General features: G+C 46.1%; 2 protein-coding genes across 4 annotated transcripts in view; one reads left to right on the top strand and one right to left on the bottom strand.

The window, feature by feature from the left end:
* AGRP (agouti related neuropeptide) overlaps positions 1 to 14,649 on the top strand; it is a 35,576-nt gene extending 20,927 nt beyond the window's left edge. Inside the window, exons 2-5 of one of the 2 annotated variants that reach the window (XM_042231809.2) lie at positions 5,239 to 5,359; positions 13,843 to 13,975; positions 14,133 to 14,224; positions 14,414 to 14,649. In XM_042231809.2, coding sequence (XP_042087743.1) covers positions 13,846 to 13,975; positions 14,133 to 14,224; positions 14,414 to 14,596 — 405 coding nt within the window. In that variant the 5' untranslated portion in view covers positions 5,239 to 5,359; positions 13,843 to 13,845 and the 3' untranslated portion in view covers positions 14,597 to 14,649. Of the gene's footprint in view, positions 1 to 5,238; positions 5,360 to 13,693; positions 13,729 to 13,842; positions 13,976 to 14,132; positions 14,225 to 14,413 lie in introns of those variants that run through there. The other variant, XM_060398405.1, reaches the window with a different exon arrangement.
* RIPOR1 (RHO family interacting cell polarization regulator 1) overlaps positions 1 to 15,149 on the bottom strand; it is a 44,942-nt gene extending 29,793 nt beyond the window's left edge. The window contains exons 1-4 of one of the 2 annotated variants that reach the window (XM_042231799.1): positions 14,795 to 15,149; positions 13,042 to 13,137; positions 8,653 to 8,912; positions 8,138 to 8,321 (exon numbers count right to left, since the gene is read on the bottom strand). In XM_042231799.1, the coding sequence (XP_042087733.1) occupies positions 8,138 to 8,150 (13 nt within the window). In that variant the 5' untranslated portion in view covers positions 8,151 to 8,321; positions 8,653 to 8,912; positions 13,042 to 13,137; positions 14,795 to 15,149. The remainder of the gene's footprint in view (positions 1 to 8,137; positions 8,322 to 8,652; positions 8,913 to 13,041; positions 13,138 to 14,794) is intronic. The other variant, XM_042231798.1, reaches the window with a different exon arrangement.
* Between the last annotated feature and the right edge of the window lie 84 nt (positions 15,150 to 15,233).

The following is a 15,233-nucleotide window of genomic DNA, read 5'->3' as shown; positions in this document are numbered from 1 at the left end:
AAAGTATTTTTCATGACGAGAGGCAACCTTCATTCCTGTGTGCTCAGCTGTGTCTGATCTTTGTGACCCCATGAAATGTAGGCCCGCCAGGTTCCTCTGTCCATGGAATTTCCCAGGCAAGGACACTGGAGTAGGCTGCCATTTCCTCCTCCGAAATCTTCCCGACCCAGGGATGGAACCCAAGTCTTCTGCACTGGCAGCCAGATTGTTCACCACTGCACCACCTGGGGAAATTTTATTCCTAGCTAATCCTAAAACATCTCTAACTTTTCAGCCTGTTGCACCTGAACGGGTTTGGTGCTCCTGACACCTAGTGGCCAGGGACCAGAAATGCTGCTAAACTCCCAGAAGAGAGAATTATTTGGCCCCAAAATGTTGAGGCTAAGAGAGCCCCTTTACACCATCAGAGCACCACCATTACATTCAAGGAAATCAACAGCCATTCAGTCACTGGTCTCAAGAATGTCCCTTGTAGCATTTTTATTTCAGTTCAGGAGGCAAGGTTTACATATTTGGTGGTGAAGTCTCTTTAGTCTCTTTTAATATAGAAGAGTATTCTCTGCCCTACACTTGGCCTTTTTGTCTGATTACTTTTTGTAAGAGTCGAAGCCAGCTTTAGCACTGGATATAGTATTCTGGATTTAACTGATTACTTCCTCAAGATCAGATTCGTGGTAAACCATGCTGGTAAGAATACTAGTGTGACGATTACTGCATCATATCAGGGGGCTCATAAGATGAGGTTGCTGTGCTATTTATGACACTGAAATTGGATGATGATGTAGCTCACAAGATAGAAGGTGCTGCGCTCCACACCCCACCTACCCAAGCATGGTGTCCAGGCAGCGGCGCAAGTTGGCTTAACCTTTCTGAAGAGCAGTGATAGCCTGGGGAGGCTGACTCTCACCCAATAGAGAATCCTCAGGCCCTCTTCCTGTCTCCCCTGGATAAGGGGAAGGCCCCGAGAGCCAGCAGTTCCCCTTGCTGACCCCAGGAAGCAGGCCCTAGCTGAGGTTACTGAGAGGCCTTAGTTTCCAGGAAGAAGAAAACTGAAGGGCAGGCATGAGCTGAGCCCCTCGAGGCTGGAGGCAGGAAGCTGAGGGTATGGCTCAGAGGAGGCCGGGGGTTGTGAAGCTGGAAACTCCAGGGCCCATTAGCATTCCTGTGATAAACAACTGCAAAAGCTGTACTGAGGTTACTCTTTACCTTCTTCCTTTCAGGATGCAGAGTTCACATACTGCAAATAAGATCCCACATGCTGCAATAAAGACTGAAGACTCTGCATGCCAGAACTAAGACCTAGTGAAGCCAAATAAATAAATAAAATGACCCATTAAAAAAAATAATCAAAAGGCACTGTGTCAACATTCAACTGAAACCAGCTCCATTTCTGGAGTGTTCAATTACATAAGCCAATACATTATAACTTAGGACAGTTTGAACCAAGCTTTCTGTTCATTACAACTGCTGTCATCTCATTGATATCATTTTTTCCTATACTATAAAAAAAAATCAGTGATAACTAGGAAAATACTGCTTTTCTTCACATTCGTATAGATTTTAGGAAATTATTATCTTTTCCCCAGGAGAAATAAGCTACAGACAAAACTAGAAGTAGAAACACACTGTAAAATCTGCAAATCCTACAAGTCTATAACTTGAAGATTTCCCCAGGGACAGGGAAGAAAACAAGTGTCACAAGAGATAAGACAAACACACATAAGGACAACAAGCTGGGGAAACAGTTTTCAGCACTGACCCACATACTAGGTACCCTTTTTCTCCTGGCACCCACTGCTACCACCTCCATGGGGTGATTTCTGGTCTAAGGTGTGAAGAACTTTTCAAACAACACAAGCTGCTTTGAGGAGAGGTGCAATGAGAGAGGTTCAAGTATGAGTAAGAATCATGTGAAAGTCCAAAGTGTGGGAAGAACCCACAGTGAAAAGGAAACCCATGTGACTACCACCCAGACAGAAAACATTTCCAGCACTGTGGAAGTCTTCCTAGTTTCCCTCGCTCCGTCCAAAATGCCCCAAGTTAACCACTATGGAGCTGTATCACCATTTATTATGGTTTATGGCTTTGAATGACTGTAAATAGAATCATACCATATTCACCCTTCTGTGGCTGACACCTTTCATTCAACCTTATGTATGTGAGATTCCTCTGTGTTGTGTACAGCAGTTCATTCACTTTTATTGCTGTGTAGTTTTCAGATGTATGAACAGACCATTATTTATCCATTTTCCTGTTGATGGATATTTGGATTGTTCTTTGTTTTTAATCTATTGTGAATAAAGTTGCTAAGAACACTGTATATACATATCTTCTAGTAAACATTACACTGATTTCTCTTGGGCATGTATCAAGCAGTAAACTTGCTAGGTGGAAGGTCAGCTGTAGTAAACACCACAGTTTTCTTTTTTCATGTTCTCTGCCCAGCATTAAGTGAAGATAACCTTACGGAGGTAAGGACAGAAATGGTGTGGACTAAACAGAGGCAGAATATATTAAGAAGAGGTGGCAAGAATACACAGAAGAACTATACAAAAAAGTTCTTCATGATCCAGATAACCACGATGGTGTGATCACTCACCCAGAGCCACATCCTGGAATGCGAAGTCAAGTGAGCCTTAGGAAGCATCACTACAAACAAAGCTAGTGGAGGTGATGAAATTCCAATTGAGCTATTTCAAATCCTAAAAGATATTGCTGTGAAAGTGCTGTACTCAATATGCCAGCAAATTTGGAAAATTCAGCACTGGCCACAGGACTGGAAAAGGTCAGTTTTCATTCCCATCCCAAAGAAAGGCAATGCCAAAGAATGTTCAAACTATTGCACAATTGCCCTTATCTCACATGCTGGCAAAGTAATGCTCAAAATTCTCCAAGCCAGGCTTCAACAGTACATGAACTGTGAACTTCCAGATGTTCAAGCTGGATTTAGAAAAGGCAGAGGAACCAGAGATCAAATTGCCAACGTCTGTTGGATCTTGAGAAACCAAGAGAGTTCCAGAAAAACACCTATTTCTGCTTTATTGACTAAACCAAAGCCTTTGATGGTGTGGATCACAACAAACTGGAAAATTCTTCAAGAGATGGGAATACCAGACCACCTGACCTGCCTCCTGAGAAATCTGTATGCAGGTCAAGAAGCAACCAAACATGGTTCCAGTTTGGAACTGGACATGGAACAGACTGGTTCCAAATCGGGAAACAAGTACATCAAGGCTGTATACTGTCACCCTGCTTATTTAACTTATATGCAGAGTACATCATGAGAAATGCCAGGCTGGATGAAGCATAAGCTGGAATCAATATTGCCAGGAGAAATATCAGTAACCTCAGATACACAGATGACACCACCTTTACAGCAGAAAGCAAAGAAGAACTAAAGAGCCTCTTGATGAAAGTCAAAGAAGAGAGTGAAAAAGGTGGCTTAAAACTCAACATTCAAAAAACTAAGATCATAGCATCTGGTCCCATCATTTCATGGCAAATAGATGGGGAAATAATGGAAACAGTGAGAGACTACTTTTTCGGGCTCCAAAATCACTGCAGATGGTGACTGCAGTCATGAAATTAACAGACACTTGCTCCTTGGAAGAAAAGCTATGACCAACCTAGATAGCATATTAAAAAGCAGAGATATTACTTTGCCAACAAAGGTCCATCTAGTCAAAGCTATGTTTTTTTCCAGTAGTCATGGATGGATGTGAGAGTTGTACCGTGAAGAAAGCTGAGTGCCAAAGAACTGATGCTTTTGAACTGTGGTGTTGGAGAAGACTCTTGAGAGTCCCTTGGACTGCAAGGAGATCCATCCAGTCCATTCTAAAGAAAATCAGTCCTGAATATTCATTGGAAGGACTGATGCAGAAGTTGAAGGTCCAATACTTTGGTCACCTGATATGAAGAACCGACTCCTTGGAAAAGATCCTGATACTGGGCAAGATTGAAAGCAGGAGGAGAAGGGAACAACAGAGGATGAGATGGTTGGATGGCATCACCAACTCGATGGACATGAGTTTGAGTAAACTCCAGGAGTTGGTGATGGACAAGGAAGCCTGGCTTGCTGCAGTCCATGAGGTCACAAAGAGTCGGACACGACTGAGAGACTGAACTGAACTGAAGTGAACCTTATGAAGATTACTGATATTGTGGCTTTCACAATTTTTTCTAAAGGGTGCAGGCATAAAAGTAATTCATATGAGACCTTACAAATATTAAACCCTATTATGTCAAACAAATGCCATTAAATATGAAACAAAATATGACTCTATTTCACAATATAGCTTATGGTTAACAAATTTAATATAGAATTTTAAACTACCAATTTAGCTTAATTAAAAGGTATAATTTCATTAATCCTGATTAAATAAAAGCATGTTCAGTATCCTCTCCCTCTGAGATTTTTAAATAGAACAGTTGAGAAAATTTGGTGTTGGGAGTTATGGTTGCCCAACAGTGATACTGGAGCTTCCCAGGTGGTTCAGTGGTAAAGAATCTGCCTGCCAATGCAGGAGACACAAGAGAGGCAGGTTTGATCCCTGGTTCGGGAAGATCCCCTGGAGGAGGGCATGGCAACCCACTCCAATATTCTTGCCTGGAAAGTTCCAAGGACAGAGCGGCCTGGTGGGATATAGTCCATGGGGTCGCAAAGAGTTAGACACCACTGAGCGCATTCACATACACAAAAAACAGTGATTATGTTGATTCCTTTTGAATTAAGTTATTAAGATCACCGCTAACCAAACTGTATTAACTGAAAGGTTGCACATACAGTGAATTCTAATGGTATCCTGTACACATATACATGTACATAGTAGTATTTAACATTGACAAGCAATACTGGCTAGGAGGATTAGTACCCATGCATGGCCTGCTAAGCCTTCCTAGTAGCTACCTGCATGATCAGAAAACTCAACTTGTAACCTGTAATAACAGATTTGTCAAGAATTCAGTACTTGTCTCAGGAAGTTTATATTCCCACAGGTAGGGAGTGGCTTATAATAGATTTTTAAAAATTAACGTATAGTTGATTTACAATGTTATATTCATTTCAGGTGTACAACATAGTGATTCAGTATTTTTACATATTACACTCAATTTAAAGTTATTATAAAATATTGGCTATATTCTCTGTGCTATATGACAGTTTTCTTATTTGCCTCTTACCAGTTCTAGTTATTTCATATCCTTGCCAATGCCTGGTACTGTCAATCTTTTAAATTTTAGCCAATCTGGAAGAAGCACAAGCTGGAATCAAGATTGCCGGGAGAAACATCAATAACCTCAGATATGCAGATGACACCACCCTTGTGGCAGAAAGTGAAGAGGAACTAAAGAATCTCTTCATGTAAGTGAAAGAGGAGAGTGAAAGGTTGGCTTAAAGCTCAATATTCAGAAAACTAAGATCATGGCATCTGGTCCCATCACTAGATGGGGAAACAGTGGAAACAGTGTCACTTTATTTTGGGGGGCTCCAAAATCACTGCAGATGGTGACTGCAGCCATGAAATTAAAAGATGCTTACCCCTTGGAAGGAAAGTTATGACCAACCTAGATAGCATATTCAAAAGCAGAGACATTACTTTGCCAACAAAGGTCCATCTAGTCAAGGCTATGGTTTTTCTAGTGGTCATGTATGGATGTGAGAGTTGGACTGTGAAGAAGGCTGAGTGCCAAAGAATTGATGCTTTTGAACTGTGGTGTTGGAGAAAACTCTTGAGAGTCCCTTGGACTGCAAGGAGATCCAACCAGTCCATTCTAAAGGAGATCAGCCCTTGGTGTTCAATGGAAGGACTCATGCTAAAGCTGAAACTCCAATACTTTGGCCACCTCATGCGAAAAGTTGACTCATTGGAAAAGACTCTGATGCTGGGAGGGACTAGGGACAGGAGGAGAAGGGGACAACAGAGGATGAGATGGCTGGATGGCATCACCGACTCGATGGACCTGAGTTTGAGTGAACTCCAGGAGTTGGTGATGGACAGGGAGGCCTGGTGTGCTGCATTTCATGGGGTCGCAAAGAGTCGGACACGACTGAGCGACTGAACTGAACTGAACTGAGTCAGTATATAGCAGTATCTCACTGTGGTTTTAATTCTGATTTCTCTATGAATTACATTTCTCTAGTGATGTTGAGCACCTTTCCATATGGTTGTCGGCCATTTGGAAATCCTCTATTGTGAAGGGTCTGTTCAAGTCCTTTTTCTTTAATGACTATGGAATTCTTTGAGTCATATTTTGAGTATATGCATTCATTGTAATGATCTTTTCCCAGTTTGTGGCTTACCTTTTTACTTTCTTAATTATCTTTAATTAATGACCGAAGTTCTTAGTTTTTATGAAGTCGAATTTATTAGCTTTTGATGGTTAGTACTTTGTCCTGTTTAAGAAATCTTTGCCTACTCCAAGGTTATGAAGGTATTCTATTTTTTCTAGAATCTTTATTTGTTTTCCTTCACAATTATATTGATGATCTATCTCAAATTAATTTTTGTGAAGGCAGGTAAAGGTACAGGTAAAACAGTTACTTGTTCCCACACTGTTTATTGAGAGTATCTTTCCCCCACTTGATAAAGCTTATGTAATTAATTTTCAACCAGTCTTCTTTTCTAGTAAATCTACTTAAATATGCATTGCTTTAGATGCTTCCCATAAGTTTTTAAAGAAATTTTTAGTATTTTTTATTTGGCTGTGCCAGGTCTTAGTTGTGGCATGCAGTATCTTTGATCTTTAGTTGCGGCATGTGCGATCTAGTTCTCTGACCAGGGATCGAACCTAGGCCTCCTGCTTCGGGGGCAGCGAGTCTTAGCCCCTGGATCGCCAGGGGAGTCCATTCCCATAAGTTTTGATACGCTGTTTTTCATTATCATTCAATTTGAAACATTTCTAGTTTCTTCTGTGATTTCTCCTTTGATTCATGAGTTACTTAGAAATGTGACTGAGAGTAAAGGACACTCAGCACAGCTCTGGCAGCCAACCTAGCCCACTGCAGTGGCTGGCTTGCTTTCGTCTTTGCACTTCTGGCAGTTCGGTAGGGGAGTGAAAGTTCCCACAAGCAGATGCATGTGGAGAGACACCTTAGGGTTGAGCCTGCCCTGGCACGAGCACACACACGGAATAACCAGGCCTCTTCTCTAGCTCTAAAACATACCCTGGGCCATGAGAGAAAGAAGGAAAGGCAGGCTAGCCCTTCTTTAGCTGAGTAATCAAAGCCAAGTCACTTAAAGCTTTCTGATCTGTAAAACTGGGATGATAATGTTTAGTTCCATGTTCTCCGTGCATGCTAAGTCGCTTCAGTTGTGTCCCATTCTTTGTGATCTCACGGACTGTAGCCCGCCAGGCTCCTCTGTCCATGGAATTCTCCAGGCAAGAATACTGGAGTGGGTTGCCATGCCCTTCTTCAGGGGATCTTCCCAGGCCAGGGATCAAAACTGTGTTTCCTCTGTCTCCTGCACTGGCAGACAGGTTCTTTACCACTAGTGCCACCTGGGAAGTTCCATGTTCCACTGAGAGTACATGGAATGGGAGTCTTGCTATGGGACATTAGATAAACCTTAGCAGTTAAACGGATGAGGCCAGGAGGAAAACTTGCCTCTATGACAGGTTCTGACACAATGTCTGCCTTTGGCCAGAGCTGGGAGGAGGATCCCTACCCAGGGCTTTGTGGAAACAGTTAATGCAGGGCCTACAGAAGCAAAATTGGGAAGTGGTGACCAGTGGGGCTGCTCGTGGGGGTCAGCCTATGAGCTCTTCCCCCCATACCAGGCAAGGGCTTGCTGCCTGGGTGAGATGTTCCCCAGGGGGTCTGGTTTCAGCTGGAAGGTTATCCTTTCCATCCAACAGCCCGATGACTGCTCCCCAACAGGACTCAATCCCCTCCCAGCTCCCATACCTATACCTCCTAGACCTTCTCTGTAGCTGGAGGCAGAGGGGATGAGGAGAGGTAATTGCAGAAAAGAGTGAGTCCACGGAACTCTGGGAGCAGCTGCAGCTCTCTCTGCTTTCTTGAGCTGATCTTGGGCTCACTTTGAACCTATCAAGCCAGGTACTGTCATGCCTCTGTGCCCACTACCCTAGGCTACATCTTTCTGCCTATGCCCAGATTTCCTGCAGCCTCTGCTCTTACCTGCATAGAACATGAGTGGCAGAGGTGAGCAGGTAGGTGGATCCCTGGGTCTTGAGCAGAAAGAGCAGTTGCTAGGTCGAGAATCATTTCCAGACAGTCCAGCGGTTCCTGTTGTGCAATCACCTTTGTTCCTAAGGCTGCAGCTAAGCCACTAAACATCCTCACAGAGTCAGGGTGCTCCATTCTATGGGGGTGAAATAGAAACAATTCAGGAGACATCCCAAGTGCCCCCTCCCTAGTCCAATAGTGCCATGCCACTGAGGAGGGTTGCTGAGGACTCAGTTTCACTCCCCAGAAACTTTGCTGTACTCAAGGGTCGTCTTATCACCTGGAACGGAACAAGCTCTCTACCATTTTGGTAGATTTCTTGGGAGTGTGGGGGCTGGTGTACTGCTTTGGACACATTGAGGGCAGGGATAATCTGAGGCAGAAGGTAGGATCCTGCAACATCTCCAGAGACTGAAGATTTCACCCAGAAAAGTAGGACCTAGCAGGGAGGAGGAGGGACTGGTTACCTCTCTGGGTGTCTGAATATTTGGATACTGGGGTTTGCAGATGTCTTCAGAAGGGGCTGAAACTGGAACTGAGAATGCCCTTTGCCACCTTGGAGGGGCCCATGCATCCAAACTGCAAGTCACATGCTGTGAGTCAGATTGGCTGGTCCTATCTGTCTTCCTTCGGCCTTTTCGGAAGTTTCATCTGAGCACTCCAGCCACAGCTCAGCTGTTCTGCGGGCCTCCAATTAAGGCCCCACCATCTGCATGGAAGGGGAGGCCTGTGTGGGGAGAGGAAGAGTGAGTCAGAGCAAGGTCTGAGGGGGAAGGAGTGTCTCTGGGCCTGAGCCCTCTTACAGTCAGGGGAAGGGGTGTTCTATCCAAAAGCTGGCAGTGCACCATGCCCTGCTCTCCCTGGCTTGACCTCAGCCTACACTCTCATGGCAATAGGAAATTCCATGAAGTTTGGTTGACCGCAGAATCAGGAGCTTCAGGTCATCACAGTGTCTGACCTAGACTTGAAGTCTAGATGACTTGGCACAATGCTGGTCATGAAGCATGCACTCAAACAGTTCACAAATGAATGGGAGAATGGCAAGCACTGGTTTTTGTGCAACAAACACAACTCTCCCACCTAGGGGCACATGATCACAGTGGGACACCCCTCAGATGAGGGCTCAAGAGACACCAGCCTGGAATATCTACATATACGTCTCTCCAAAGACATACAGATGGCCAACACACGCATGAAAAGATGCTCAACACTGCTAATTATAAGAGAAATGCAAATCAAAATTATAGTGAGGTACCACAATAAACTGTGGAAAATTCTGAAAGAGATGGGAATACAGACCACCTGACCTGCCTCTTGAGAAATCTGTATGCAGGTCAGGAAGCAGCAGTTAGAACTGGACATGGAACAACAGACTGGTTCCAAATATGAAACGGAGTACGTCAAGGCTGTATACTGTCACCCTGCTTATTTAACTTATATGCAGAGTACATCATGAGAAACGCTGGACTGGAAGAAACACAAGCTGGAATCAAGATTGCCGGGAGAAATATCAATAACCTCAGCTATGCAGATGACACCACCCTTATGGCAGAAAGTGAAGAGGAACTAAAAAGCCTCTTGATGAAAGTGTAAGTGGAGAGTGAAAAAGTTTGCCTAAAACTCAACATTCAGAAAATGAAGATCATGGCATCTGGTCCCATCACTTCAAGGGAAATAGATGGGGAAATAATGGAAACAGTGTCAGACTTAATTTTTGGGGGCTCCAAAATCACTGCAGATGGTGACTGCAGCCATGAAATTAAAAGACGCTTACTCCTTGGAAGAAAAGTTATGACCAACCTAGATAGCATATTCAAAAGCAGAGACATTACTTTGCCAACAAAGGTCCGTCTAGTCAAGGCTATGGTTTTCCAGTGGTCATGTGTGGATGTGAGAGTTGGACTGTGAAGAAGGCTGAGTGCCGAAGAATTGATGCTTTTGAACTGTGGTGTTGGAGAAAACTCTTGAGAGTCCCTTGGACTGCAAGGAGATCCAACCAGTCCATTCTGAAGGAGATCAGCCCTGGGATTTCTTTGGAAGGAATGATGCTAAAGCTGAAACTCCAGTACTTTGGCCACCTCAAGCAAAGAGTCATTGGAAAAGACTCTGATGCTGGGAGGGATTGGGGGCAGGAGGAGAAGGGGACGACAGAGGATGAGGTGGCTGGATGGCATCACTGACTCGATGGACGTGAGTCTGAGTGAACTCCAGGAGTTGGTGATGGACAAGGAGGCCTGGCATGCTGCAATTCATAGGGTCCCAAAGAGTCGGACACAACTGAGCGACTGAACTGAACTGATTCCTAATAACTAAGACATGGAAACAACCTAAACGTCCACTGAAAAATGAGATAAAGATGTAGCATACATACACAATGGAATATTACTCAGTTGTAAAAAAGAACAAAATAATGCCATTTGCAGCTACATGGATAGACCTAGAGATTATCACACTAAATGAAGAAAGTCAGAAAGAGAAAAAACAATACCATGTAAACATCACTTAAATGTGGAATCTAAAATATGACACAAATGAATGCATCTGCAGAATAGGAGCAGACTTCCAGACACAGAGAGCAGACTTGTGGTTGCTGAGTGGGGGGCAGGAGGGGTTAGACTGTGAGTCTCGGACCAGTAGATACAGACCATGATATACAGAATGGACAGACAACACGGTCCTATTGTATTGTATAGTATAGGGAATTATAGTCAATATCCTGTAATGAACCATAATGGAAAAGAATATGAAAAAGAAGATATATAGGTATAACTGATCCATTTTGCTGTACTCCAGAAACTAACACATTATGTCAAGTATACTTCAGGGGCGGGAGCGGGGGAAGTGTTCCAGTTGGGGATCTGGGGATCTGGATAAAGCTGGATTAAGAGTGCCAGTGGATGCTCTGCTGCTCCCTGCAGGATAATGCAGAAACAGCACCCTTGGGCTGAGGACTAAATTGCTGGAGGAAAAAGAGGAGGCATGCAGGGTTCAAGCATCCCTCTTTGTCCCCACATTTGATATCTGGCACAGCGCATTCACATTGTCCCCTTCCTCCTCCTTGAAGCCAGAGTCCCGATGCCTGGGGTCCGTCCCCAGCCTCACGAAGCAGGCTCTGTATCTCCCCAGGTCTCCCAAATCCTCCATCCGGGACATGTCACACATTTCTGAAAGTCCTTCTGCCAGAAAGCCTTGTCTTGGGAACATCAGGCCAATTCCAGACCTGAAAAATCACTCATACAGTGTTGGTATTTAGCAGATGGAAAGGGCTTCCAAGGAGCCTTTGTAGACTACTAGGTGTAGGCAACTCTGTTTATCAGGAAGAAAGACAAATGTAAGGATCAACAAACACTATGAAAATAGAAAGTGATAGAAAGGCAGGAACTTAATTGTAACAAAATTTGAAAGATCAAACCAAAGAACGATTATTTTGTAAAACTTACAATAAGTAAGTTAATAAGCCAATGGAATATTAACTTTAAATACTGATGCGCAAGTCATAGATATACATAGATATAAATGGAGATATAGAGCTGTAACAAGAAACCCACAGATCATGCTTTGGGCCAATTCAGTGGTAGGAGGGTGGCTGGGTGAAACTGAGCTGAGGGCAGGAGGAGGATGGGGTGGGAAAGGGCATCAGCAAATGTTTATTATGGAAAATATGAAATATGTACAAAAGCAGCAGTATCAGGATAATTAAGCCTATGTACTCATCAGCCACCTTCAACAATTACCAACTCCACTAAAAATTTTGTTTCATCTATATCACCTCCTGCTATTCCCCCACCTCAGATTATTTTGAAGCAAACCTCATATTTCACATCATTTTATCATTAAAAACATTATTTTTCTTTAAAACAGAACAATGCTTTAAATAATGAGTACAGTACCATCATCACAAGTAAAAAAGTTAACAATTATTCTTTAATATCTTTAAATATCCAGTGTTTATATTTCTCCGGGCATTCTGTTTTTGTATTTTTTTGGTGGAGGGGAGATGCTGTGTGGTATGGCTTCCCTGGTGGCTCAGATGGTAAAGCGTCTGCCTGGAATGTGGGAGACCTGGGTTCGATCCTTGGGTTGGGAAGACCCCCTAGAGAAGGAAATGGCAACCCACTCCAGTACTCTTGCCTGGAAAATCCCCTGGACGGAGGAATCTGGTAGACTACAGCCCATTGGGAAGCAAAGAGTTGGACATGACTGAGCCACTTCCCTTTCACTTTCATGCTGTGTGGCATGTGGTATTTTAGTTCCCTGACCAGAGATCAAACCCAAGTCCCCTGCCCTGGGAGCATGGAGTCTTAACCACTGGACCACCAGGGATGTCCCTCCACTATGTTTCGATGGTTGTTTTTCTTGACTGTCTTCCCTATCGGACCTAACCTGGGACCTGGGCAGTCCCTGAGGCCAATACCCTGTGTCCACATACCCAAGTGAAGACAGCCACTGAGCTCCAGATGATAACCTATGGTTTTCAACCACTTTGTACAAGGAGTTCCTTAGGCCTCGCCCTAGTCAAAATAGCCCATGTGAACCTGGGCTGCAAGCCCCAACAGCTGCCTTAGGTCAGCTCAGGCTGTATATCAAGTCCTGGAAGCTGATTCAGCCTGCATCCCTTTCCCCAACTGGCAAGTGTGTGATAAAGTGCCCTTTGGGGAGGTGGTGGTGGGGGGAGCCTGAGGCAGGAAGTCCTGTGTGTCCCACCATCTCTATGAAAGGGCAGGCCTCACACTCGCCTCATGCTGATGCGACCAGGCATGGGCAAAAGTCTGACAACACAAGGCGGAAAGGAGCAGCCATTAGCACTAATGAAGCAGGCGGTCTGAAAGCTTTTTACTTTGAAGCTGCTCGCCCACCTGGGGAGGAACAGTCCGTTCAGTCACCTTGGTTTCCAGGAACCGCAAGCAGAAAATGGTGTGGGGGTAGGAGCAGGGGTGGGATCCTGGAGCAGCCTGGAGGAAGAAGGGGGAGCAGAGATAGATCCAGAGAGGGAGGTAGAGGGCCTGCTTTCGGCTAAGTGGTCTTTTCCCCTCCTTACTCCTCTCCAAAACCCAGGGTCTGGGTCTGCACCCCAACCCCACCCAGCTTTGGCCACTGGCCCATCACCCCCCTTTCAATGCCCTTGACCCAAGTTCCTGGAAGCAAAGGAAACACGCCATGCATAGGGTCTGAATGACCATCTCCGGGGCCACAAATTAAATTAAGCGTTCAGGGCTGCCTGCCTTGTTACTGCTAATAACTCCAGCCTACCCATCCCCCAGGTCCCTGTCCTGCAGAAATTTGGGGGCCCTGGGCACCCTATCTTGTTCCCAAATTTTGATGGGCTCCCGGAAACCTCACTCCAAATTGGAGATGGGCACCCCTCTTGTAGAGCCCTGGTTCCAGTGACAGAGGCCTAAATTGTGCTCCCACCCTCTGGGGAGGGCCCCTCATACCCTGGCTGCAGGAAGCAGTCACGTGTGGGCCCTTCATTAGATCCTGCCATATAAACAGGGGACATGGAATGGTCAGCAATTCCTGAAGCGAGGATCCAGCAAGCAGAGGTAAGTCCTCAGGTTGGGCTGAGACTCCTACTCTCTAGAGGTCTGGGATAGGGCACCTAAAGGGTGCTCCAGGGATGAAGAGGGACTAAGTGGTGGGTTTTCCCGCTGAGCCAGGCCATGCTGACTGCAGTACTGCTGAGCTGTGCCCTGCTGCTGGCAATGCCCACCATGCAGGGGGCCCAAATGGGCCCCGCTCCCCTGGAGGGCGTCGGAAGGCCTGACGAAGCCTTATTCCTAGAGCTCCAAGGTCAGTGTGGGCAGTGATGGGGCTAGGTGGGGCCTGGACACCCTCTGGTCACAAATTGTTCTGCCTTGTATTAGCCTCTTTCCCCCTCCCCAATCCCAGGCCTGGGAGGCAGTGTCTTGTGCATGGGGGGTTTCTGCCCTCACATTACCTGTCCCAGGCCTAAGCCTGCAGCCGTCGCTGAAGCGGATAATGGAGGAACAGGCCGAAGAGGCACTGCTGCAGGAGGCAGAGGCCAAAGCCTTAGCAGAGGTAACTGCTCAGGGCAAGGGTTGTGGCCACAGTCTTTAAATGGGGGGCGTCAACCTCTATCTCTACTTGACCCTCTCACCTGGGGCAACACTGCAGACCATCCCTCCCCATGCTCCACTCATCTCCTAACTTGATCAGGGCAGGTCCCTGAACCTGCCTTTGGAGGCCCATCTTCCCCAAACCCTGCAGGTGCTAGATCCGGAAGGACGCAAGCCACGCTCCCCACGTCGCTGCGTAAGGCTGCATGAATCCTGTCTGGGACACCAGGTACCCTGCTGCGACCCGTGCGCCACGTGCTATTGCCGTTTCTTCAACGCCTTCTGCTACTGCCGCAAGCTGGGTACCACCACGAACCCCTGCAGCCGCACCTAGCTGGTCGACGTCAGGGTCGGGGCTGGGGGGCACCAATAAAAGGATGGAACCAATCCCAGGGTTGTGGCGTTATTTCGAACGTGACCGCCGTCGGAGGTGGGGGAGGTCACGGCAGGGGCGAAGGTTCCTCTAAGCCACGACACCACACACACACCCCCTTACTCCAGGGCCTGCGTTATCCCATCACGAGTCACTTACATGCGAGCTCTTAGAGCGCCAGGCACCGCTGGGAGAAACAGAAGGGCCGCGCTCCTGCTCTTGAGAATCTTTGACGATAAATGCGGGAAAGGGGGGCACAGGGCGGCAGAGGGGTTGTACTTCTCAGCATGCTAACAAGTCTCCGACTCCAGGGCCTGCCTGCGGCTAACTCGACGCGTGACCCCTAGCGAAGCCTGGCCCTCACCGGACCTCAGTCCCTCTCAGAGGAATGATGGCTCAACAGTCTGGAATATTTCCAAGCAAAAGAGGGGCCGCCCACTCCCATCTTTACTTCTAGGGCGGCCACAGCACCAGGGTGTACCAGACTCAGGAAATGTAGAGCGAAGACCCAATCGAATCCCCCGCTTCACGGGCGCCACCAAGCGGCTGGCCTGGAACATTCCAAGCCTCTCCCTCCACGGAGCAGGAGGGCCGCCCC

This window comes from Ovis aries, chromosome 14, assembly GCF_016772045.2.
Source record: "Ovis aries strain OAR_USU_Benz2616 breed Rambouillet chromosome 14, ARS-UI_Ramb_v3.0, whole genome shotgun sequence".
NCBI classification, from domain to species: Eukaryota; Metazoa; Chordata; class Mammalia; order Artiodactyla; family Bovidae; genus Ovis; species Ovis aries.
This window is presented reverse-complemented; position numbering and strand designations above follow the sequence as displayed.